At 40.3% G+C, this 24,830-nt stretch overlaps 1 protein-coding gene across 3 annotated transcripts in view; it reads left to right on the top strand.

Annotated features, from left to right (window-relative positions):
• Positions 1-24,830, top strand: part of LOC119658825 (alpha-mannosidase 2) — a 188,988-nt gene that overhangs the window by 156,118 nt on the left and 8,040 nt on the right. For all 3 annotated transcript variants that reach the window (XM_038066557.1, XM_038066556.1, XM_038066558.1), the window contains one exon: positions 21,037-21,241. In XM_038066557.1, the coding sequence (XP_037922485.1) occupies positions 21,037-21,241 (205 nt within the window). The remainder of the gene's footprint in view (positions 1-21,036; positions 21,242-24,830) is intronic.

The following is a 24,830-nucleotide window of genomic DNA, read 5'->3' on the forward strand; positions in this document are numbered from 1 at the left end:
TCGCAAGTTACAATTCTGTGCAAAAAATGGATTCATTTTTTTCTGCGGAAGCAAAGAAGTACATTCTTTTAATCGTTGTCCTTATGCCGCTTCGTCAGTTGATGTGGAACCTATTTGTCCATATTTTTCACCATTTCAATCGAATTCAGATATCGGGAAACAGTCGAATAATGAACACCGGATTCTCCTGCGATATCTCCAACTGATTGTTAAACCAATGCCTTGAGAATTGTTCACTAACTGTTCCTTCTCCATATGCCGTATTAATATTCCTTGTTGCCTCTTCTGTACTGTGTCTAAGTTTAAGGTCATACAAAAAATACCCTTATTTGATAGCGATTCATTTTCTCTGTAATTGCTTACAATACACCTTGAAAGAAACTCACCAACGAAATGACACATGAATTATATAGAGTATCAGTCCCACCTTAATTTGACATAAAACATCCACTATTTTGGATTAGCGTTCATTCATTGAACTTTCGTCACGTTCCAAAACAGCCATTTCATGTGCAGCAGTAAAGTCTATAAGGGCAATATCTATGGTAGAAAAAGAAGACGAGGCGGACCCTGCCTGAGATGGAGCGATGGCATAGGTCACGACGCCAGACAGGTTTTAGGTATATCGAATTGGTGGACCTCGGCGCAAGACCGGGATGTCTGGAGTTCCTTATTAAGGCAGGCCTAGACCGGATACCGATTGTTGCGCCGTTGATGACGATGAGTATTATAAAAGCAAAATACAACGGCACATAATATCAAGTGTTATATTACCATAAAATCTTCAAGGAAAAATGAAGTCCATGGTGACTATATTTTGTCACTGATATTTTTCTTCTTGTGCTCATCTTAACTACGCTAATAATATCTCTTTCTTTCCTTACCTTACCTTACCTTAGTTATACCTTCGATTTTGGAAGAGAGGTAAAGGGAATCGGACTGAGGATAGTACAAACAAAATCAAGGACCCCAATTTCAAGGGTTATCGCTGATTTTGAGGACTTCTCTGTTCTTATGTTCTTTTCATGCCACTATGTGGAAGTAGCACTTGAAAAGTGACTGGTACTCAAAATCTCCAAGCTTCGACAATACTTATCTACGTCATATTATCGGGGTACTATGATCTGATACAATCCCGAAAAAAGAACTTCGTCGATGTACTCCTTTTGATCAGAATGCAGAAGTGGCAATAGATAGATCACAAATTAAGGAATGGCGACAATTGTTGTTGTTGGTCTTCCCAGAAATATAGAGCGTAGAAAACTGGAGCATCGAGAAATCCTGGAAGAAATTGAAACACATTTAAGCAAATTGTCAACGATGACGCGTAGATGTGATTGACGGGCTGTATATGTCGGTAAATTGTATGTTTGATCAATATTATATCCAGGCCCCGTTATTTCTACTAACGATGGCATCAGGCCTGGGATCTGTCAACGCGAAAAGATGATTAAAGAAGCTTTGCTATTATGTCCAAATACTGGAAATGCAAGTAATTTATCACCACCATCAAATTAGAGGTGCTGTTAATCAATACTCTTTCTACTTCTAGGTAATATAGGAAAGTCACTTCTCTACTTTTCGGAAGTCGTTAGCTTTCGTTAACATTTGCGGCGTGTTTTTAAATGTTCAGGTCTGACATGCTACGTCGGCTTATGATTCCAATGCCTTCGCACGAGTTAATTTGTGACAGAAAGTGGGGGTGAAAACACCTTAATAGATGGCAACAACTTCAATGCTTCCAGTTTAGGCGACGAGTGGGTCATCTTAAACACATGTGGCGCAGGGCAGTGTAAGAAATGTTTAGACTTTCTTGCCACAATTTTTTTTTGCATTTCTCTACTAATTCGATGTTATCGAAAATTGTGCCGTGCGATTTCTTCTAGGGTAGAAAAACTCATCAGACGCTGCCGCATCTCTGAGGTTTCTAGGTATTATTAAATCCCTTATATAGATCAACATTGGCGAATTACTTTGCTGTGACGAAAAAATGGCAGGAATAGTTGAAGCCGGTTTCAAAGGAAGACTATGATCAATTTCACTTGTCAACATCACAGAAGTTGGGGAGGCATTGAAACGAATGCAATCCGGGAACGGACCTGATAACATTGCAGCTGAACTATGGAATCCAACAACGGTAATGAGGAAAGTAGATCACCATCTAATTGGTAAGAAAGCACAGCCATTCCAATATGGAAAAGAAAAGCAGTCCTGCATTCTGTAGAATTACTGACGCTAAATACGCTGCGCGGTTGCTTGTAAAGAAACAGTGTACGAAGCTTCGCTCTCTTTAAATGTCAAGAGTATAAAACGGTGTACGGTTATAACATCGAAGGAGTTTATGGAATTTCTAGTCGGCGATTCCTTCTGTTTTCTTGGATCCCGTCTTCAGCAAACCCGCCAATCCAATTTTTGTTTCCTGTTGAAGGGGCAGTGGATAGATCACACATTAAGGGGAGATGTTAATTTTATTGTTGCCCGACGAGTTGTGCATTCCAAAAACCCAGGGCGCAGAAGAAAAACTTTCTGTGCAATGCAGTCCCACTTATGCTTAGCTAAAAATTCAATTTTGCAATATTTTTCAATAGCCAGGTACACAAATTAGTTGCTCTGGAAAGTACTGTATAATAATTATAATGGTCAACTTGATGCACTTCAGACTAGGAGTTCAACATTATTATCAAGTGTGCAAATAAGTTGGGAAACCGAGGGTAAACCCTTCAGGTGTGAAAGACTGTGTATTTCTTGCATCAGAATATTTTAGTGGGCTTTTGTCCCATTTGTACCTACCTCGTAACGTATATGCACATATTGAGTCAGACTATTCGCCGCATTCAAAATCTTAAATTGTAGTAAATTTGTATAAAAGACGCAACTTTGATCTATTATAACTTTATTAGTAATAACCAGCACTCCCCGCTTTTGCATCACATGTCAAAACTGAGAGCATCATTAGGAAGTAAACCTTTCACTTGATACCCCCATATGACGCTGATGACGCTGTTGTTGTCAAATAATTTTGTATCAATATTTGTAATCATTTCTGAGAAAGATGGGTGTGCCAGACAAATAGGTAGAGATACATTGAATAGATTTGAATAAGGTTTTATTTTACACAAACCTTTCAATGAAACGAGGTAAAGTGCTTTTTCATATATGAGACTAGTATTTTATTCCTATGTCGATTATTCTCGTTAATAATGACGTGAGCATCTTATTTCTATGGTTTCAAGGGGAGGACCACATTATAAGGCTTATTTTTCCACGTAGTTTTAAATTTTTTGTAGTAGGAAGAATTAACTGGAATACAATCATATTTGGACATTATATTAGTCATCGAAGAATTTTCGGGATTTTGTGTAAAACAAAAACTTATTAAAATCGGTCTACTGCCTGTCTAGTGTCCGGATGGCTCAAGTGGTTAGAGCGCTGGGCAATCGTAGCGAAAGGTCGCGATTCAAATCTCACTGGTGGTAGACGGTCTTATTATCGTGACTGGATAACGGAAACCAGGCGACTCAGCTGTGAATGAAACAAATCAGGGTAATAATCTCGGGCCAGCGCAATACTGACCACATTGCTTCCTACAGTGTACTATGGTGTACGGTTACGCTTTTGAATGAAGTGCTGTAACACACTTCAGGCTTGGACGATCCTACCTACTTAAAAACTAAAGTGGCGCTGGTGGTGGTGGCCGATGGCAGGTCAATGGGAGAATCTGTCGAAAACTCAAAGCAACATCGAGCACGTATGCAGAATGGTGTACTTCTGCATGATTTGAACCAGATTGTGTGGAGTCCCAGGACATCGAGGGAAGCCGTGAGGGATTTAGGTATAATATCTGTAGCTGACAGTATTATGGGAACTATATACAACCACCCGCCCGAGACGCCAAATTTCTTTAATTTCCCGAGCCAATGACTCATAGTTCATCTTCTTCTCCGCGTATTTCCATTCAATGTTGCTAATATGGGAGTAGCAACATCAATAATATACGCGGAGCAACCCGTCTTGTCAAAAAACAGCACATCAGGCTTGTTGTGTGAAATGTGCCGATCTGTTAGAAATTGCCAGTCCCAATACTTGCGGTAAGCAGAACATCAAGTGCTGCTTGCGGCTCATATCGGTAAACCGGCCATTTTCCCGTGATCAGCCCATGCTTGTGTGCAAGATTTGGATGGATCACCATACATACAGCATCATGGTTTTGTATTGCACCGGTGTCACAACAGTGCAGCCAGAAATGAGATGGTCCAACGTCTCTAACGCCGAACTACATATTCTGCACTGTTTTTTCTCAACCCGTTCTTTCATGATGAGCTTTTTCTAAGCTCGGATGGCCACCACGCCACACATGAATCTCTCCGTCTCAACAAAGAACTTCCCAGAACATAGCCATCTGTTCGACAATTGCGAATCGACAAATGACTGCCAAAGACAATTCACGTGTTCACCGTGCATTGCCTTCGACTTCCATTCATCGATCCGCCTTGGTCCGACTTCACCTCCTCGGAGGATTGAAAGATCGATCCTTCAAGTTAAGTGGAGTCAGTCCACAGTCTGCCTTACAGACTGCTGCCGCATGCAAGGAACTCGCCTGCTCTTTGCTGTAAAAATAAATGCGTAGCGAGTCGAGTTGGCAAAGATGTTGTGCCGCCACGTCAATCACGATGTCACGAGGTAGGTTCATCTGCTCCATGGCAGAGTTGGATGATGCATTCTGAATTTAGACATAGTAATCCGTATCCGCCGCTGGATGTTTTCCAGATCGGTCTTCATCTACGGCAATATTCCGAATGCATAAACCAGTGAAGGGATAGTGAATACATTCAATGCGCTTATCTTATTCTTCTCCGAGAGATACGATTTCAGGATCAGCTTCACACGTCGCAATTCGGACAGCAGAGCGTCTTTCAGATCACCAACTCGAACATGGGCTCCTTGCAGAATTCCTATTTGATATGGAGGTCACCAATGCTATGTCCGACATGCTACTCGTAATGACCTTTGCGGATGACTTGGATTCGACACTTGTCTAATCCAAACTCCATCCGAATATTACGGCTGAACATTTCTACTATTCGCAACAGACTTCTAAGATAGTTGTCAGTACCAGCACATAACTTTATGTCATCTAAGTGCATCCAGTATGTCAGTTCGCACTTAGCATCTAGGCCATACTTTATTGGAAAACCATGCCCTCTAGCATAATTCAGTAGCCATGAAAGGCGGTTCAGTGCCATGCAAAACCAAATGGGCCTCAAAGCTCTCCGTATATGGATGGGTTCTGAGGCATTAATACCCTCAGATGTATGCACTGATAAAAACTGCAAAAATTTTATTAGTTTTGGATCAATGCGATACAGATGTAGGACATCGATTAGCCAAGTATGCGGGATGCTGTCGAAAGCCTCGGCATAATCGATATAGCAACTAAAGAGGTTTCTTTGGCTTCTAGTTGCTTGTCCTTCACCTACCGAGTCGATATTGAATTGCTCTTTGCAACCCTTAAACCGACCCGACAGCCCTTATGCTGTTGTTGGTCTCGAAGTGTGCATTGATCCTTCCATTAATGATGGTCGTTTTGAATTTGTATAGGGTTTGCATAGGGTAAGCAAGTAATCGGTCTTGTGTCCGCGGGGTCCTATACAGTGTCCTTTTTAGGGACAAGGTAGGTAACCCCCGCAGTGAGGAATGTTGGAAATTCCTGCAGCCGACTTATGACCTGATTTATTCTGTGTGCCAACCGACCATGTAATTTTTTCTACCAGAAGTTTTGCATCCGATCCAAACCAGGGCCCCTCCAGTTCTGCAAGCTATTTATGGATCGTCCAACTTCCTAGTAGTGGCATGGCGGGTGCTTTTGGCGATGATGCACTTAGAATGCTAGGCGGGTAACCTCCAAAGTCCATCGCAATACTCTTGCGCTTCTGTCACCGAAAGCTGTACTGTCTGAACGCTCTGTTGGGATTCGTTGAATGATCTGAAAAAACTCCGCTGGTTCCTCGCGTAAGTTGCATTCTGGACACGTCTGGAATGACTTTCGCCATACCGTGGTAGCGGACTGCATATGACAGAAAGCTTCTGCTTTAGTGTGTCCAGAATTTCAACTACGGGTGTTTCACTGGGGATGGCATAGTTTCTGTAAACCCTCTGCATATAATTTCTCACCCGTCTGCTGGCATTGCCAGAGCTGATTTGAATCAGCTTGGTGATTTGAATCAGCTTAGTAATATGCTTTAGTAAGTCCAGCCGATGTTAAAAACGAATTTTCAATGGTGGTCACTCAAACCAATAACGCGAAAGCGAATCATCAGACAGTCCCAACTGCACCACAATACACAAGTGATCTCATTATTGATTTCCGATAGAACTCTCGGAGTTGCTGGAGTGAAGCCTGGGAATATCTGGTCTATGCAAAGGATCTATTTCCGAGAATTCCATACACGCTCTTTAGAATTCGTCCCGAACCTCAGCTGGACGGTGGAGAAGGTCAAGGGTGTCCCAAATTCTAAGACTTTGAATGTGAGTATCATGGTAAAGTTAATATTCTGATATAATACATGCATATACATTACGTGCTAGCTACAAATGAAATAAATGTCCACACAAATGTTTTCAGATAAGAAATACGCAAAATCTTTCAAATTTGAGGCATCCCGCTCCAGTTTCTCGACTTGTTTTTCACTAATTAAGCACCCTTAAAAATGCGATATCATCCCAAAGGTTGGTCTTCGTAATTTTACAAAGAATCTTTCCAAAATTTATAAATTCCGATATATTACTTTTTGAGTTGAAATTCCAGCAAATGTGTAAAAAGTGGTTTCGTGGAAAGCGCGTTTGCAAAAAAAAATTGTTCGAAAATTAGCTTTTCCGGTATAAAGACATTTCTCACTCCTAATTGCCAACAAAATACAATTACAACAAATGCGCTCGTTTTCACACCAGATAATAATTTTTCACTAGGATTTTTTTAAAATTATATTTGTTATGTGAGTTCATTCGTTTTGGGGACCCACAGTTTTTCACCAACATAAAGTTGGGGGTATATTTTAACGCACTCGTATATTCATAAATGATGGGGATATGGATGTGAAATTGTGGAGCAATGCGAAAACCGAAAAAAAATATCTTTTATTAAGACTGATGAAACAAGTAATCTATCCTGCAAAAGATTGTTATGGTTAATGTTAGTAAAATTATTATTTGGCGTTGAAGGGTGCGTGAGTCGAAAGGAGCGACGTCGTATTTATCGACCATCCCTAGGCAATCAACATTTGCTCAGTTTGGCATCACTCAGAATGACAAAATAATAGTAAACTGATATGTTATGGGTAATGGCTGATGAAGTGATAAATATTAAATATTTTAAATAAAATCTGTCAATCTTGCTGTACTGCTGCAATTTTTTAAGCTAATATCAGAATGGGATGTATTTTGAAGCCTCGACTTCATGTAAGTGCATCTCCATGACTCTGTTGGCTTAATTGTTTGTCTAAATGTTAATCAAAACGATAAATTTTGCAGAAAAGACAATAAGAACAATAGTCGAACTAACAGACAAATGTTACACTTTTGAAAGAAATTTCTTGAAATCTAAACAATAATTACAGTGCAGGTATCCACTCCTCCTTCAATTTTCGCTTTCAATTTTTTTTCTTTTTCCATGCCCTGGCACGGATTTGTGTTTGTGTGCGTTGCACACGCAAGTTACTCCTTCCGCCACAAATCTTTTCAGATTTTTGGGTTGAGTTGTTTCCGAAAAATCCTGTCTCACTTTAAGGGAGTCATCCCGTGTGTCGGGTTGGAGAAATCGATTTTTTTTGCATGAATTGTGTCTATATATAGTGGAGAATATGTGGGCAAAGGGATTTTCCGATATTCCGAGTCCTTCAGAAATTACAGGGTTAAACAGGTAAGGAGTTTGCAGCCGCGGCTAGAGTACTCGATGAGAAAGAGCATCGAATCTTTTTTTACCTGTTAGTTTTTACCTGAGCCTTATAAATTCGAACACAGGTATAAATATAAAAAGATGGAAAACCAATCAATTGTCTAAACTTATTTGCTGTTTGAAATAAAAAGGATAATCCAGTCTAGAGTGAGCACTGAAAGGCTTTCAAGTTATACTCAGTTATATTTTTTTGTAAGTATTGTGCTGTTTGTGTGTTCAGTGATTTTTTTAAATTGATCGTACGAAGGGAGATCGCTTTAACGTTCAACGTCATGCTCGCACTAAAAAACGAGTATTTCATGGGAATCGATAGTTATCAGAGAAGAAAAAGGACTTCGCATCAACATCGGCAAAGAAACTTTTAGCAAGCATGAACATGGATGTTCCAACTGCGACAAGTTTTGTATATTGTATATTGGATTTTGCTGGAGTTTTCTCCGGTATTTCTGCAAATAATAAAATACACGTAGTAGTAAAAAAGGAATACGTAGAATATGTCGAGAAAAGAATGGGAACGCGGCTTAGAAATGCAATGAAGAATCACAAAGGCATTGGTGGAAAAGGGGCTGGAAAACTTACTGCTAAGGACCTCACTATATTTTCTGGGCTAGCTGTTCGTCGACACGCAAATTCGATAGAAGGAATGAAGCAAGAAATTTGGGAAACTTTCTTCCATAAATGTTCTACAGACGAAAATCCTCAGCATCAAAATTGTCCAGCAGGCGAGGACAGTTGGTGCAAATGGCGCAAAGCGGAAGCTAAAGGAGAACTGGATAGTTTTCACCACGAGAAGGCACCTTTGACTGAAGAGGTTCAAACAGTCATCAAACCAATCTACGAAGATTTGTCACGAGATGATCTCTTGAACAGATGTTTAGGAGCAGAGACCCAGAATAACAATAAGCCGTTAAATGCATTGATCTGAACTTTCGCTCCTAAACACCTTAATTCTGGGGCCAAGGTCGTAGAAATAGCCACTTTTCTGGCTGTAATTATTTTCAATGAAGGATTCAATGGTATTCTCAAAATCCTAGTGACAATGGGATGTCAAGTTGGTCACATATGTCAGGTTTATGCCGACCGCCGTAATGAAGCGCGAATTTGGCGGTCCGAACGACAATCGACTGACCTCGCTAAAAAAGCCACAATTGACACCAGAGAGCAACAATCGGCCTTATAAGACTTTTTTGAAGAAACGGAGGGTGTTCTCTATGGACCAGGTATAGCAGATTAATGGTGAGCTAAAATTTTACTGTTGATAATCACATTTAAATTTTCAAATGCGTTTTTCTCGAAACTGCATCTTGAAAATCGGCTGCCACCATAGCTCAAAATCTATCCAACCCAATTCTTTGAAATTTTCACGGCTTCTTTAGTACATATTTCTACGGTCCGCAAACTAGGATAATTGCAATCGGACGGATAGTTTTTTTTTTCATTGATAAAAAAAGCCGTAAAAAAACACCAAAATGCAAAAAATTAAGTTTAAAAGCCCACCAAAAATTTACCGTTTAATATTTTCTAATTATCCTAGTTTGCGGACCGGGGAATATTGTCCACATTAAAATGCCGTTTAGTTTTTTTCCCTCAGATGAACACAGCGCCCTCCAGCTTGGCAGCAGAAAAACACCTTTTTTTGTGGGTGCATAAATTAACACCTATTCCAAAAATTAGCTACGAAGTCACGCTGAAAAATTTATCACATATACTAGAGTTATCAATAAACATATGGTGAAAAAATCACGTTTCTATCTTTATTCAGTCCTCAAAATAATTTTTCAAAGAAAGGCAGAAAAAATGACCTTCACACGGGATGACCCCCTTAAGTTTCCACATTTTGACTCCCTTATTTTGCGGTTCATTTCGAAACTAAAATATGATTATGAAAGTATTGATACCGTTCATTTAATATGCCACCTCAGTAAATTAGGAGGAAAGAATTTTACATCCATGCTTTACATGTATGAGGAGCAGCACTTTTTGCTTCACGCATATTTATATCATTCGCTGTATGCGTGGAATTTCATAGTTCCACTATGTCCACTAAATTTCATTTGAATCGGTGTAGTGGCTTTAGAGAAAATGACAGACAGACCCTAAAAACCTGGCTTTGTGTTACAATACAACTTAAAATAGTAACATTTAGCATCATTTGTGAATCCGGATACACATTTTTGAGGAAGGGCAAATTCAGCATGTGTATAAGTAAGAGAATCCGGTAAACACTACCTTACAAATTTTAAAATAAATTTCTTTTTATGTATACTAAAAGTTCTTGTTCCAATAAATCAACAAAACACGCATTGACTTATTTTGTATCTCATATCTAATACATTTTTCTCATCTCGCCACCTACGAAGGGAAAAGTGCACTTCAGCACGTCTAAATCGTATTACGTTGATGAAGTTTCCTTGGCGTGGGCGAAATAGCTGATTATCTCAAATTGAAACCATCCCGGGTATTTATACTTTCGGATCAAGTAAATCCACAGGAAGTCGCTACTCTCTTTAATTGTATCTAGTTTTTGGAGATTGGCTGCACTTACTCATTTTGGTATTTGGTCATTTGGTATTGGAATTTAATCAACAAATATTGTGACAACGAAGGCGGAATTTAGATATCCCTCCATAGTAATAATCACCCCAACTTGCAATTTTAGTAAGCCAGTTCATATGGTAGGGTTGAGGATTAGTTACTAGATATTGTTTCCTCGACCCCCAGCGGCTTGATTGATCGGATTGATCGGCTTGAGCTCTAGAAAATCCTTCCTCTGTTGGACATCGAACCAGTCTGCGCGAGTTACAAGCGAATTTATTATGCAGTTATAGGCGTGAATTTGGATTGTAAGTTTGCCCTGTTGAATTCTTGAGTTAACATATTATGATGTAAGTTTTGAGGTATTGATAATCCGTCTGTAGTAACGTACTGCCACTAATCGCGTAGAAACAGGTGATGGTGTCGACGAAGATCAATAAACGTATAAAGAAGCATAATTTTAAAACTGCTATAAAAAAAAACTAAGAAACCTATGGACTTAAAACTTTACATGCCTCTTTATTGAGTTCCTAAAATTAAAATTTAATATTCACAGTATCCATATGGTGCAGCATGAGAACGCAACCAAAGCCAATCTCACGGAATTTTTTTCTTTAGTTTTGATAATTTGGAAAACTTTTGATTTGAACATTGTGTACTGGATTTATGTCATATTTTTATTTGAAAAAGTAACCCTCAAATTTGCAAAATTGAATATTTTTGACTAATTTTATTCTTAAGCAGTCAATTATTATGCGATAAGTTTGAATTAAACTCGTGCATTATATTGGGTTGGGGAAAAAGAAATGTATTTTGTATCGAAATTTGACGCTTTATTTACCAAAATTATCCGATTTAAGTCAAATATGCGCCGTTTTGTTCGCAAACTTGTTGCCATTTAGAAGGCCCCTTATAAACCACACACACCCCCCCCCCCCTCTTATTTGCAAAAAACTCAGACAGTCAGTTATCGCAAGCCTCTTTTGAGGCCAACCCAACAAGAGCGCGGAAAAGATGATAATCACTTGGTGCCAGGTCCGAACTATACGGTGGGTGCGATAGGACATCCCATCCGAGCTCCCATAGCTTCTGGCGGGCCATCAAAGATTTATAAGGCCGAGCGTTGTCCTGGTGGAACACACCATTCCTTTTGACCAATTCTGGCCGCTTCTGGTCAATCGTCTGCTTCAAACGGTCGAGTTGATCACAGTAGAGGTCCGAATTGAGGATCTGGCTATAGTTGACCAGCTCATAGTTCCCTTCCAATCCCACCATACACACAGCAAAACCTTTCTGGCCGTCAATCCAGGTTTGGCGATGGGTTTGGGCCGGCTTGCCGCGCTTCGACCACCATCTTTTTCGCTTGAAGTTGTCGTACGTGATCCACTTTTCATCACCAGTCACCATCCGCTTCAAAAATGGGTCGAATTCGTTCCGTTTCAGCAGTGCATCGCAGGCGTTCATTCGGTCCAAGAGATTTTTTCCGTCAACTCGTCGGGTACCCAAATATCAAGCTTTTTTTGGAATCCAATCTTCTGCAAATGGTTCCAAACGGTTTTATGGTCCCTACCCAGTTTCTGGCCAATCGAGCGAATGCTCACATGCGGTCTATTCGGATGATTTCCACGATTTTATCGGTTTCTACGACGATTGGCCTACCAGTACGGGGTGTATCTTCGACATCCATTACACCAGAAGGAAATCGATTGAACTAACGCGGTGCTGTGCGAATCGTTACAGTATCGTGCCCGTAAACTTCACAAATTTATTCGGCCACCTTCGTTGCATTTTTACCTGTCAGGTAGTGAAAGCGTAAAATATGACGAATTTCTTGCTTGGTGGACTCCATCTTTGACGCGCTATAACTTGAAATTGAATCGTACACTGTCAAAGAGACACTTGTTGCACAAATTGTCTCTTCGCCGTATAGTATGACCCGATGTGATAAGTACAACACAAAATTGTAGAAACATGAAAAAGTATGTTTTTAAGGTTCTACCCATTTATTCAACAAACACCGAGAAGGTCGAGAAAAAGAGTGTATAAAAGAGTCGGATGGCGTCGAATTTATATCCTTGCCGATCCATATAGTGACGGTACTTTGTTGAGCATATCAGCTGTTGAAAGGCGTTGCCATGTTGGTGCTGTCATGTCATTACTATGTCACTACACTGCTCCCTCCTGAGTAGTTTTGACGGTTAACGGCTGGAAAACTACGTATCGAATATTACTCGCCTCTCACTCGCTTGTTTCGCTCTTGGACCTGCATACGTTTTGGGAGCCAAACTTATTGGTCGTTGGGCTGCTTCCGTTGGATCAGATGTTACTTCGAAATAGGCAGGTTTTAGTCACTCGACGCTGATATTTGTTGCTTTGCCCTGAATTTCTATTTTAAAAACGTTGTCGGAAAGTCTTTCTAACACCTTATATGGTCCTTCGTACGGATGCTCTAGCGGCTTCTTCACTCGATCAATCCACACGAACACGTGTGAGCATGTAGAAAGATCCTTGTGGACGAACACCTTCCTTCTATCATGTCGAGAGATTGGCGTTGCACGAACTTGCGTCATATGGTGACGAAATTTCTCAACGAAAAATTTCGGATCGGGAGGCATTTCCTCGTCAAGAAAGAACTCTCCAGGAATGCGAATCGTTGTCCCATAGACCAGCTCAGCAGCTGTTGCGCCAATATCCTCCTTAACGCTTGTACGAAGACCGAGCAAAACCGTTGGCAACACTTCGACCCATTCACGGTTGTTGTGGCACATAATAGCTGCTTTCATCGATCGGTGCCATCGCTCAATCAATCCGTTAGAAGCAGGATGGTATGCAGTGGTTCGAATCTTTTTGTAACCCACTAAGTGCGTCAGCGACTAGAAGATCAAGGATTCGAACTGGGATCCTTGGTCCGATGTTAATATAGTAGGTGCTCCAAATCGTGAAATCCAGTTGGTGTAGAATGCGTCTGCGATAACATCTGCCGTAATTGATCGTATCGGAACCGCTTCAGGCCATCTCGTAAATCTATCGATCATACTCAATACATACGAGTGACCTTGTGATTGCGTTAGCGGTCCGAGAATATTGATATGTACATGACTGAATCTCGTGTCCGGCATATCGATTTGGCCATGCGATGGTTTTGCATGTCGCCCAATCTTACTTCGTTGACACGCTAGACATTTTCGTGCCCACTCGAGAATGTCCTTGGACATACTAGGCCAGACATATTTTCGGCAAATCAGCTTCTTCGTGACGCGTCCGCTTGGATGAGATAGTTGGTGAGTAATCTCAAATATTCTCCTCCTGAGAAGTATTGGGATATACGGCCGTATTTGGGAAGTTGACACGTCGCAGTACAACATTGTATCCTTGTCGTCAACTCGCAACTTTTTCAAATCCATGGTCGTTTCAGAACGCAGTAGATGTTGGAGTTCCTCATCGTTTCGTTGCGCTGTAGCTAATTCTTCGGGCGTTATGGCAACCGGCAATGTAACAGCACTAATTCGGGACAAGGCGTCTGCTGTAACGTTTTCCTCGCCAGTGATGTATATGATATTGGTCGAGAATTGGCCGATATAGTCCAGTTGCCTTAATTGCCGTGGACTAGCTTTATCGGCTTTCTGTTGGAAGGCAAACGTTATCGGCTTATGATCGGTTTTGATTAATAACGGACGACCTTCGACCATGTAGCGAAAAAACTTGACTGCACTGTAGATTGCTTGGAGTTCTCGATCGTAAGTGCTGTACCTACGTTGTGTATCGGAGAACTTCTTCGAAAACAAACCGAGCGGTTCCCAAACATCGTTGTTCCACTGTTCGAGAACTGCTCCCATAGCCGTGTCCGATGCGTCTGATTTGATGACCAATAGTGCATTCTCAATGGGATGTCGTAGTAACGCAGCGTTGGCAATTTGCTGTTTGCACTTTTCAAATGAGACATCTGCCCGTGGATTCCATTCGATTTTGCGTTTATCCCGTTTCCTTGCACCAATGAGATACTCGTGGAGAGGTGCTTGAATTTCGGCTGCATTCTGCAACGATTTTCTATAGAAATTAACAGCTCCTAGAAATGGTTTCCACTCGTCCTGGAAGGGGCTTGATGCCATTTTCGCTCACCAAATATCCTAAATATTCGGCAGAAGATGTTCCGAAGCTGCATTTATCGACATTGATGGATAATCCGTATTCACGGAGTCGATTAAATATCGTCAATAAGTGCTTCCGATGCTCCTCGTTCGATTTAGAAGCGATAAGAATGTCATCGATGTATGCATAGCAAAAGTCCAATCCGCGGAGTGCATGATCAATGTACCGCTGGAAAGTTTGTGCGGCATTACGTAGACCGAACGTCATTACTCGGAACTCAAAAAGCCCAAAAGGAGTAATGACAGCTGTTTTGGCAATGTCCTCGGGTGCTACAGGAATCTGGTGGTATGCTCTTGTCAGATCAATCGTGGAAAATACCTTGCATCCACTCAGTTTGTGCGCAAAGTCACTAATGTGAGCGATGGGGTACTTATCTGGGACGGTGATAGCGTTCAAACGCTGATAATCTCCACATGGTCTCCATTGTCCGTTTTTCTTCCGTACTAAGTTGTAGCATGTAGTCAAATTCGGCCTTTGCTTCGCGCAGCTTTTCGGGCGTTAATCGTCTGGGTCGGTCAAAAACAGGCGGTCCTTTAGTCAGGATATGGTGGTAGATATCATGAGCCATCACTTTCGCTCGGTCAGATGGAATTGTGATGTCGACAAAATCTCTCAGAATGTCATGATAACTTTCGCTAGACTTCAGTATTGTCATGCCACAAGTTATGGTACCGGTGAGCTTTGCGATGCAGGATAAGTTGGTCTTTTCGTCGATTATCTTCCTCCTGCGTAGGTCCACTAATAAGCCATAATGGTGCAGCAAATCGACACCGATTATTGGTTGTCGAACATCCGCTAAAACGAACCTCCGGGGACCGGTTGCGTGTCGTGATTTCCAGTCGGTCAATTCGGCTCAATATTTGCTCCAAGACATCATTTTCCGTGGGTGCCTTCTGAACGGTGGAAATGCAAGGCAGTTGTTGCATCTCGATCATTAAATCCGCCATTTTCGCCAATTTATCGACGTCTGCCTCGTTAGAAATTGCTAACACCATTCGAATATTTTCGGGCAATTGCTCAAGTAGCAACGATCTTAGCATGGCGTCAGTTACCTGCTCTCCGTCAGTGTTTCGCAAGTCCTGCAGGTAATGCGATGGTCTCTTTCCTTCCAAATTCTTCCCTTGGAAAAGTCGTCGCAGCTTGGATTCGGCGGACTCTGCAAATGCTGCCAATATCCTCTCCTTCACGGCTTCGTACTTATTTGTTGCCGGAGGATTGCGTGCTATCGAGATCACATGCGGAAGGATTTCCGGCTGGGCAAATAGTATCACGTACTTAAATCTTGTTTCGTCCGACGTGATGTTATTAGTGTGGAACGCAGCCTCTACCTGCTCAAACCAAAATGCCGGGTCGGGTCGATAAAATGACGGAAATTTTTGTATGCGTGCCGCTTCCACGAATACGCCTGCTGGTCGATTAGCTATCGGCGGCAGGAAATCACTCTGAAGGGATGTTTTCGGCGTCTCTGGCGATTTGGATTCGGTGGCCATTTTGAAACTCGCGCTTGGTGTCGATTAAACGTATAGAAATTTAAGATCACTCATCACGTCGGGGTCACCAATGTAGAAACATGAAAAAGTATGTTTTTAAGGTTCTACCCATTTATTCAACAAACACCGAGAAGGTCGAGAGAAAGAGTGTATAAAAGAGTCGGATGGCGTCGAATTTATATCCTTGCCGATCCATATAGTGACGGTACTTTGTTGAGCATATCAGCTGTTGAAAGGCGTTGCCATGTTGGTGCTGTCATGTCATTACCATGTCGCTACAAGATGTGTTTCAGTGTCGTCATCTATTGGCAAAATACTACATTTCTTTTTCCCCAACCCTATATTTTTAGCTTTTATTATGATTACTGCGGAAAACGAGTAAATATCAATATAATATTTTATAGTTATTCTTGAACATATTGTACTTCAAAATAGGTAAAAACCCAACCATTGAAAAAAAAATACTAAAATAACCCTTTAAGGTGGGACAGGACTATAATTATCAGACACAGCGGAAAATGAAAGGTCTCGGTTAGTACGTAGCAGATATTATTTTTGATGTTGGTTGCAGAGGGGAGGAGTCCGAAAAGGGCCAGTTACTCCAAGGACTCGTTCTTAGAAATAACTCAACAGAAAAATCTGAACAAATTTACTTACTACTAGTAAGTTACGATTTCTGGTCAAGTTAAGTTCATAATAGGATGTTATATTAAGTACATCCCAAATCCTAGATTGCCAGTCATATAGGCTTTAGTTTGAAACATAATACTGGAAAGTTTAGATTAAATCTTACTACTGTTAACAAGTGTCAAATTTGCCTCTTTGGCGTCAAATTACTGCGCACTAAGACATAAAATGTCAGTATTAGGTTGAGTTGAATATCGAGTATATTCCCCGTTTATGCACTACGAGCTATACATAAATGGAATCATCGTGTACCTAAATCTTCCTAAAAAAGAAATCAACAAAACCTCTCATACCTGAAGCGCCGAGCTTCCGGTTTTCAACTGCTTTACAATTCTCTTAATAGTGATAAATATACCTAAAATGTAAACTAATCTGAATTCTAAGTATTTCACGGACGCGCATCATGAAATATCCTTCCAAAGTCAACAAATAAGGACACACGTGAGGTGTTCAGATGTTTCGCGACACCTCTGCTCCTCGTCAACACTCAGATCGGATTCATTAATTGATAATTACCTATTAATTTCCCCCATTTCTGTTAAATTCATGTAATACTACCCCCAAAATACTACCGACATCTACAATTCGTTTAGCGAACTCTGAACCAGCCATATGTTTTCAGCTTATTCGCTGCTGAAGCTGAAGATTTGTCTAATGCGCGCGACTACCTATTAGGGGTAATAGTGAGAACTGAACGTATTATCTCTCGTCCTATATGTACTTTTAATTGTTCTCGAAAAGGCTTAGAGCCTTAAAAGGGGCACGTGGTGTGAACTTCGCACAAGACGATCTAAATAATAATCGATATAGCGCATCAGTGCAGTTTAGCTAGGCTTTGAAGGGTTTCAAAATACTTCAAATCGAGTTCGCAACAATACGCTCGGAGGACAGGTGGTCCCCATGGCGCACGGGAATATAACTTTGATTTGTCTTAGGTACCCGTTCAAACCTAAATCGACTGGCATCAGAAATTTAGCCTGTGCCACCGATCTCTCTACTGAAAGTTGGACGTGTTGAGTTTATATTAAAAACTTTCTATGCAGGTTTTGGGGAGACCCAAGTCTTATCACCAGTAATTATATGTTTCATGAAGGTCGGCTCATTATTTGCTTTAGAAATCATGTTCTCAGCAATCGTCTTTGGATGTCGTTTTTGCACGAATGAAAATTCCCATCATATGCAATGCTAACTTCACTAGTAACCTCTCTTAGACTGGTATAATGACTTTGGAGCATCATCGATTGTTACGAAATTTGGTGAGAATGTGTTATCTATGAATCCCTTTATATATAGCAAGCGCCGCCATTTTGTGTTGACCTTAAGGGGGTCATCTCGTGTGAAGGTTGTTTTTTTCGCTTTTTTTAGAAATTTTTTGTGAAGAACTAGATAAAGGTACAAATACGAATTTTCCGCATAGATTGCGTAGTAATTTTTCAAGTCCGATAACATGGTTCCTTATTGAAATACAGAGCAATTTATACACCCATCTCGCGTTTTTCTGCTGCCACGCTAGAGGGGGCTGTGATCATCTTAAGAAAAAATGTAAACGGCATTTATCGTGCAGACTTAACCACAGTCCGCCAACTAAGATTATTAGCTAAATTTTTGGTGTCCTGTTACCTTTTTTTTAATGAATAAAAAAAAGTTAAGGAATGAATCGCAACTATCCTAATTTGCGGATCGTAGAAATATGTTCTGAATAAGTCGTGAAAATTTCAAAAACTGATCCTGGATGGGTTTCGAGCTATCGTGGCAGCAGATTTTCAACATGCAATTTCGAGAAAAACGCATTTAAAAAGTAGAATGCGAATTTTAACCATAAAATCTTAGCTGACCGTTAATCTGCTATAGCTAATCCATAAACCTTAGGTTTCTTGAAGAAACACATGTAAAGCCTTGGCTTCAATTATTATGATTTTAGAGAAGACATTCGCACTGATAAATACGTGCTTTATTACGTGACCGATAAATACGTACAAATTAGGCAAATCTTCCACTGTGCGAGTTTGACATTCAGCCCGTATGCCCGAGTTTTAGTCAGTGCAGGCTCCCCAAAGGCTTTTCGCAACAGCTACGAAATTTCTTTGGCAACGCAATATTTTAAACGGTGCTATCATATCGACATGTATGTCAGTTAAGGTGCTATATGCATGCTTATGCGCAGGCCGGGTAGTTGGGGACAAAACGCAGGTAAAAAAGGCTATAGGAAGGATGAAACGACAGAAATTTTAAACTACCCGTCCGGAAATATTGATGAGCGCTGGGCCTCCATCATAAGGGTTTTTATCCCTGCCCAGAGTGAAGTTGTCACCATGTCCCAAAAGGACGTTACAAAACCTATTTGACTACAGGAACGTGGAGGCAAATTGAAGAACGTAGGTAGTTGAGTGCTCTGTTGACAGCTGCGAGCGGAGATATGAGCGACACACTGGAGCTCTGCCATCGTTGAAAAGCCTCGACCTCGACTACGTTAATGACGTCTACTTACTTTCTCATCGAGTCAAGGACTTTAGGCACTTAGCTCTATATTTGGAGAAGGATGCAAGCAGAATTGAACTGAAAGTAAACACCACCGAAACCAAGGTTCGCAGTCTGAACGATTATCACACTCTTCCTGTATTAATAAGCATAACATTTTTCCATTTCACTGGAACAATTTGTATATTTAGGTAGTATTATTTCTGCTTATTGCGGCACCGAATGCTAGATTTGTCGAGCAATTGTATGGTTCATTCCTCACTACCGGTCTGTCATTATTTAATCACAATTGGACTTCAGTGAAAAATAACGATACCAAAATTCTTCTTCAATTAATTTCCTAATTTCTCCTACCAAATTCGTATTCCCTCTCAGTCAGTGTTATAATTTTTCGAAGCGAATTTATATTACTACCAAGCAATTTAGTAATTTTTGTAATTGCTCAATGTGAAAGGAAAATTAATGTAATATTACCACTTTTTTCTTTTTTGTATTTTAAAAGAAATTATACTCATAATTTTCATTATTACTCGTAAACGTATTTATAATACTGGCGGGGATATCTACGACAATTCTTTCTTATTTTTCTTCAGCCTTTGTCCCGTTCACAAGCGGGGTCGGCTCGTCGTGATCGGCTTCGCCATTTGGCTCTATCGAATGCCTGATCTGGGTGCAATCTCGAGGCTTTCAAATCCCCATCCAGCGTATCAAGCCACCGTTGTTTAGGTCTGCTTTTTGGTCGTTTACCATCGACCTCGACGTTCAGACCAATCTTGGCCAGTAAATTCTCGTGATATCTACAACAATTAACAATCATAAATCTCGTTCATACAGTATATGGTAAAGAATCTTTCTGGTAATTAATTTTTCGACAGAATTTTTGTCTAGTAAATTAAATTTGTGTTCTAAGATTGATCGAACTATCTTTAGTCAAGTAAAGTTAATATAATGGTCGTGTCAGTCACGCTCATGTGCCATTGTTGTCAGTCTATCGAAATGTGTCCACGTCTTCCCGAGAGGCCTACACTACTCTTATCGCTCGTTGACCTGTCTCTTAAAATGTGACCTACCACTGCCATTTCTGACCTCTAACTATCAACAGATTTGCCAGCAACTGTTCGTTTAACATTATGTCGGGCCAGAATACGCCCATGATACGGGGGAGACCGATGCTAACGAAGGCTTGCAGTTTTTGATCGAAGCCACTTTCCTTGTGCTGTTTACATATAACAGCACAGAGGGAGCATTGGCGTCGAACAACCCATATTTTTGACAAATTTAAGGTTTAATTATAATATGCTAAAATTCTTTAAGAATAGTTTCAAATAAGTATCTGAAAAGGTATTATAAACAATAAAACTATTTGGTTTGTCTTTGTTTGCTTTTCTAAAAATTCAAGTGAATTACGAAATTATGAATTTGATTGGGGAAGTTACGAAATTGATTGGAAAATGACGAATATAGTTGGAAAAAATATGAATTTGTTTGGAAAAATTTGCGAATTTTGTTGGAAAAAGTAGGAAAATGAAGAGTTATGGAGATCATTTTTATTAATATTCTTGTGAAATTGATAATGAAAAAACATTGATAATGACTGGAATAGTTTCAGCAATGTTTTTGAATCAACTATAAAAAGTTACGCGTTTCCCAAAATTGATATGAAAACCAAATACCGTTATTTTAAATCACCTTGTAGACTAAAGAAATTACGAATCAGACTAATCGAGCACGAATTTTCTCTTGCAGACAAAGCAACGATTTGAAGAATGCACCCGGTGACGCTAGAAACGCTCAACATGATTCATCTTCAAGTAATTTTAAAGAAACTGAATCGGCTGCGGTCAGACAGAGTGCACCTGGTCCTGTTGCTGGCTGGGAAACATGTAGTCCGTTGAGCGTACGGAATACGAATATAACAACTGCAGATGAATATGCAAATTTTGATTTTCAGGTAAATAGATTTTTTTACACAATATGCCGTGATTGTCCATTGTTCATGCACATCACAAAAGGCTGGCTTCAGCTGCGATTACATAGTTTATGATAGATATTGTTGATTGGGACTATGGGGAAAAGTGGGTAACGTGCTAATAGAATTGGTTGTTGCGTTCCATTGGAAGATTGCAGAAACGGGTAAAATATTCGGAGCTTTCAACAATAACAAACGAAGACAAACAAAAAAGCATATGTGGTGTCTGCTAACAATAATTTTTAACACGTATTTGGACACGGATTTCCCTGGAAATATATCGATTGCTTCATGATTCCAGCTCAATTGAGAACAATGTGGTACATACAAAAACTATTTACAATAGAGTTTAAAATTGAAAAAGCTTCTCCACTTCTTTCAGCGATTTTTGGATACCAAGAAAATTCTTTCTTTCTATTTAAGCACTATTGCTCATAAGTTTTGACCATTTCTTGTCATGTAACATACTCCTAAATGCTATTTGAGTTTTATTGTTTGGGAATCCGAAAGGAGGCCAGAACTTGCATAGTCCACAATGGCATATTTTCAAAATTTTACTAGGACTTACTGGGAGAAAGCGAGCATAACAGGCAACAGACAATATATAATATTAATTCACTTCACTCCAGGTAAATCAACAACAGATCAGATTTTCTCTCTGGGGCAAGCAATGGAAAAATTGTTGGAATATGGACATCAGTTGCACCATTTTTTCATCGACTTTAAAGCCGCCTAGGATAGCATAGCCAGGGTAAAACTGTACACGGCCATGAGAGAATTCGGTATCTCGACAAAATTGATAAGACTGACTAGGCTGACCCTGACCAATGTACGAGGCCAGATAAAAGCGGCAGGATCACTCTCAAGAACATTCGACATTCCACCCAACTACTGGCCTATGCTGACGATATCGACATCATGGGAAGAACGCCCCGAGACGTACAAACTGCCTTCATCCAGATCGAGCAGGCGGCGATTGGCGCGAGATCTTGGACTGCACGTCAATGAAGGCAAGACCAGACCAGAACCAACCAACCAACAACATCAAACCACACTGGTCAAACAGGAAGAATGAAGATAGGAGACTACAACTTTGAGACCGTTGATAATTTCTCTTATCTAGGGTCGAAATTCACAACCGATAACAGCTACGATGATGAAATCCGCGCACGATTGTTGACAGCCAACAGAGCCTATTTCAACTTACAAAAACTGTTCCGCTCGAAACGTCTCACCATAGGGCCAAAGCTCTTACGGTACAAGACAATGATCCTGCCAGTCCTCATGTATTCCTCGCAGACTTGGGTTCTTAGCAAGAAAAATTGCGAACTCTTGGCCGCGTTCGAGAGAAGAATCCTTCGAAGAATTTTTGGTCCCCTACATGAGGATGGACGATTCCGTAGCCTACATAACGACGAAATCTATGAGCGATATCATGACCGTCAGGTTGTGGATAAAATCCAGCTCAATAAATTACGGTGGGCGGGTCGCTTAATCCGTATGGACAATATCTATAGTAGAAAAAGAAGACGAGGCAGACACTGCCTGAGATGGAGCGATGGCGTAGGTCAGGATGCCAGACAGCTTTTAGGGATATCGAATTGGTGGACCTCGGTGCAAAACCGGGATGCTTGAAGTTCCTTATTAAGGCAGGTCTAGACCGGATACAGGTTGTTGGGCCGTTGATGATGATGAAAAGAAACGAAAACATGCTTTTATGACCAGCAGAAAAAATATCGTCTTTTTTCAACGTGTTTTATCAGTTCTCTATTTGATTTAAAATCATTCTTGGCAAAAAGACCCAACCACAATACACTTATTGTTCAACCCAATCCTACCTATTGTACCATTATAAATGCAAGTACACGAGTGGCTCAACTTAATGTTGTGGTATCTCAATAATTCGTATTACGATTATTCGTACTTCTAGTTAATACGTACAAATTTGCCGATCCCCAAAGAAAATCCCGATAAGTGATATAAAAACCATGCAGAATTTGTATTATTTTTATGCTCGAGGTAATTTAAAACGTCTTTTATTATTTCTAGCTTAAACATTTCACTAATACGTATTGCTTTCAAGTGGGGGAGAGTGACAGTGCGAATTGCGAAATAAATGATTCCTAGGAAATCATGTTATTAGATTTTCTTTCCTCTCTACAATTCATTATAGTTTTGAATCGCGATGACTTGGCGGCCTGAAAAAAAAAACACAGTTCCAATATGGAAAAAGAAAGGTAGTCCAGCAGAATATTCAAATTACCGTCGGATTCGGTTACTATCATATTTCATATCATGAAGATTTGAGAACAGATTGTTGACAATCGTATTCGTCACCGCGGTACTATTGACGCAATACACGCTGCGTGGTTACTCATGGCGAAATTATAGTAATATGCTATTATTAATTTTATTTGGAAAGATATCGGCATGTAGGGTATTTCGGAGCCTAGACACCATGTAGTGGCAGACTCCTGATCTTCTACAGATTTTTCGGTTGTGTAGTTTCTAAGAATGAGTCTGTTAAAGAAATTATCACTTCCAACCCCGCCGCACTCCTCATCTTTCCAATAAATGTCAAAACTAAGACCGGCTTCGGAAAGTACTAACCGAGACCTTTTATTTCATACCCCACATGACTATATTTGATGAAAAAGAAATTACACCCACCTTTTGCCTGTATGAGGACCTCCTCCTTAAATTCCACGTAAAAGGATGTAATTCACTGTATGCGTGAGCGTTCACAGTTCCCATCTTTCTACCAAATTTAGTGTTAATCGCTATAATCGTCTCCGAGGAAAATGCGTGTGGTGGACAGACAGACAGACAGAATAAGGTTTTGTTTTACACAAAACCTTAAAAATGGATTGATCGCCTCATGCAACTTGATCTCAGATTAAATCTGAATAAAACAAAATTTTTGACCACCCATCCTAATAACACCGGCACTATCAGCCAATGGTGAACTGCGTTATGAAATTGCTTAACGTATTAGCGCAATTTGGATGAAGTGGCATTCCGCAACTGATTTTCTTTGTTATAGAAGTATCAATGAACGCCTCAAATCCAAAGTTTATCGCAGAGTTGTTCACCCTTCCGCTTTCTATGGTTCTCAGTGTTGGCCGACAATGAATGGAGACTCGCGTTAATGGAGACGAAGATGTTGCGTTGGACCAGTGGCCATGATCACATCCGAAATAAGGATACCCACGAGCGGTATGAGGTTGCACCGACTGTGGAAAAATTGCGAGAGAGGTTTCTTCCGTGTGAACCGCACCGAAATTTGAAATACCAAAAGTTGAAAAATAGAGAAATCGGTATTTTTTCTATTTTTCAACTTTTTGTATTTTGAAATTTCAAATGCACGCTGTATGCCGGAAAACTCGAGATTCGAATGCCGCGATCGAGAAATAAAATCTACGACGGATCAGTCGATGTCTTTCCGGCTGGTTGGGTTTCAACTGATCGACACCGTACGAGCAATCAGATCAACTACTTTGCGATCAGTAGTAGATTTAGGAGTTGTCTATTGGAGGTGCGTAACAAGAAGGCTCTATTATCCGCTGACAAC

The sequence above is a fragment of the Hermetia illucens genome, chromosome 6 (assembly GCF_905115235.1).
Source record: "Hermetia illucens chromosome 6, iHerIll2.2.curated.20191125, whole genome shotgun sequence".
In the NCBI taxonomy this organism is placed as follows: Eukaryota; Metazoa; Arthropoda; class Insecta; order Diptera; family Stratiomyidae; genus Hermetia; species Hermetia illucens.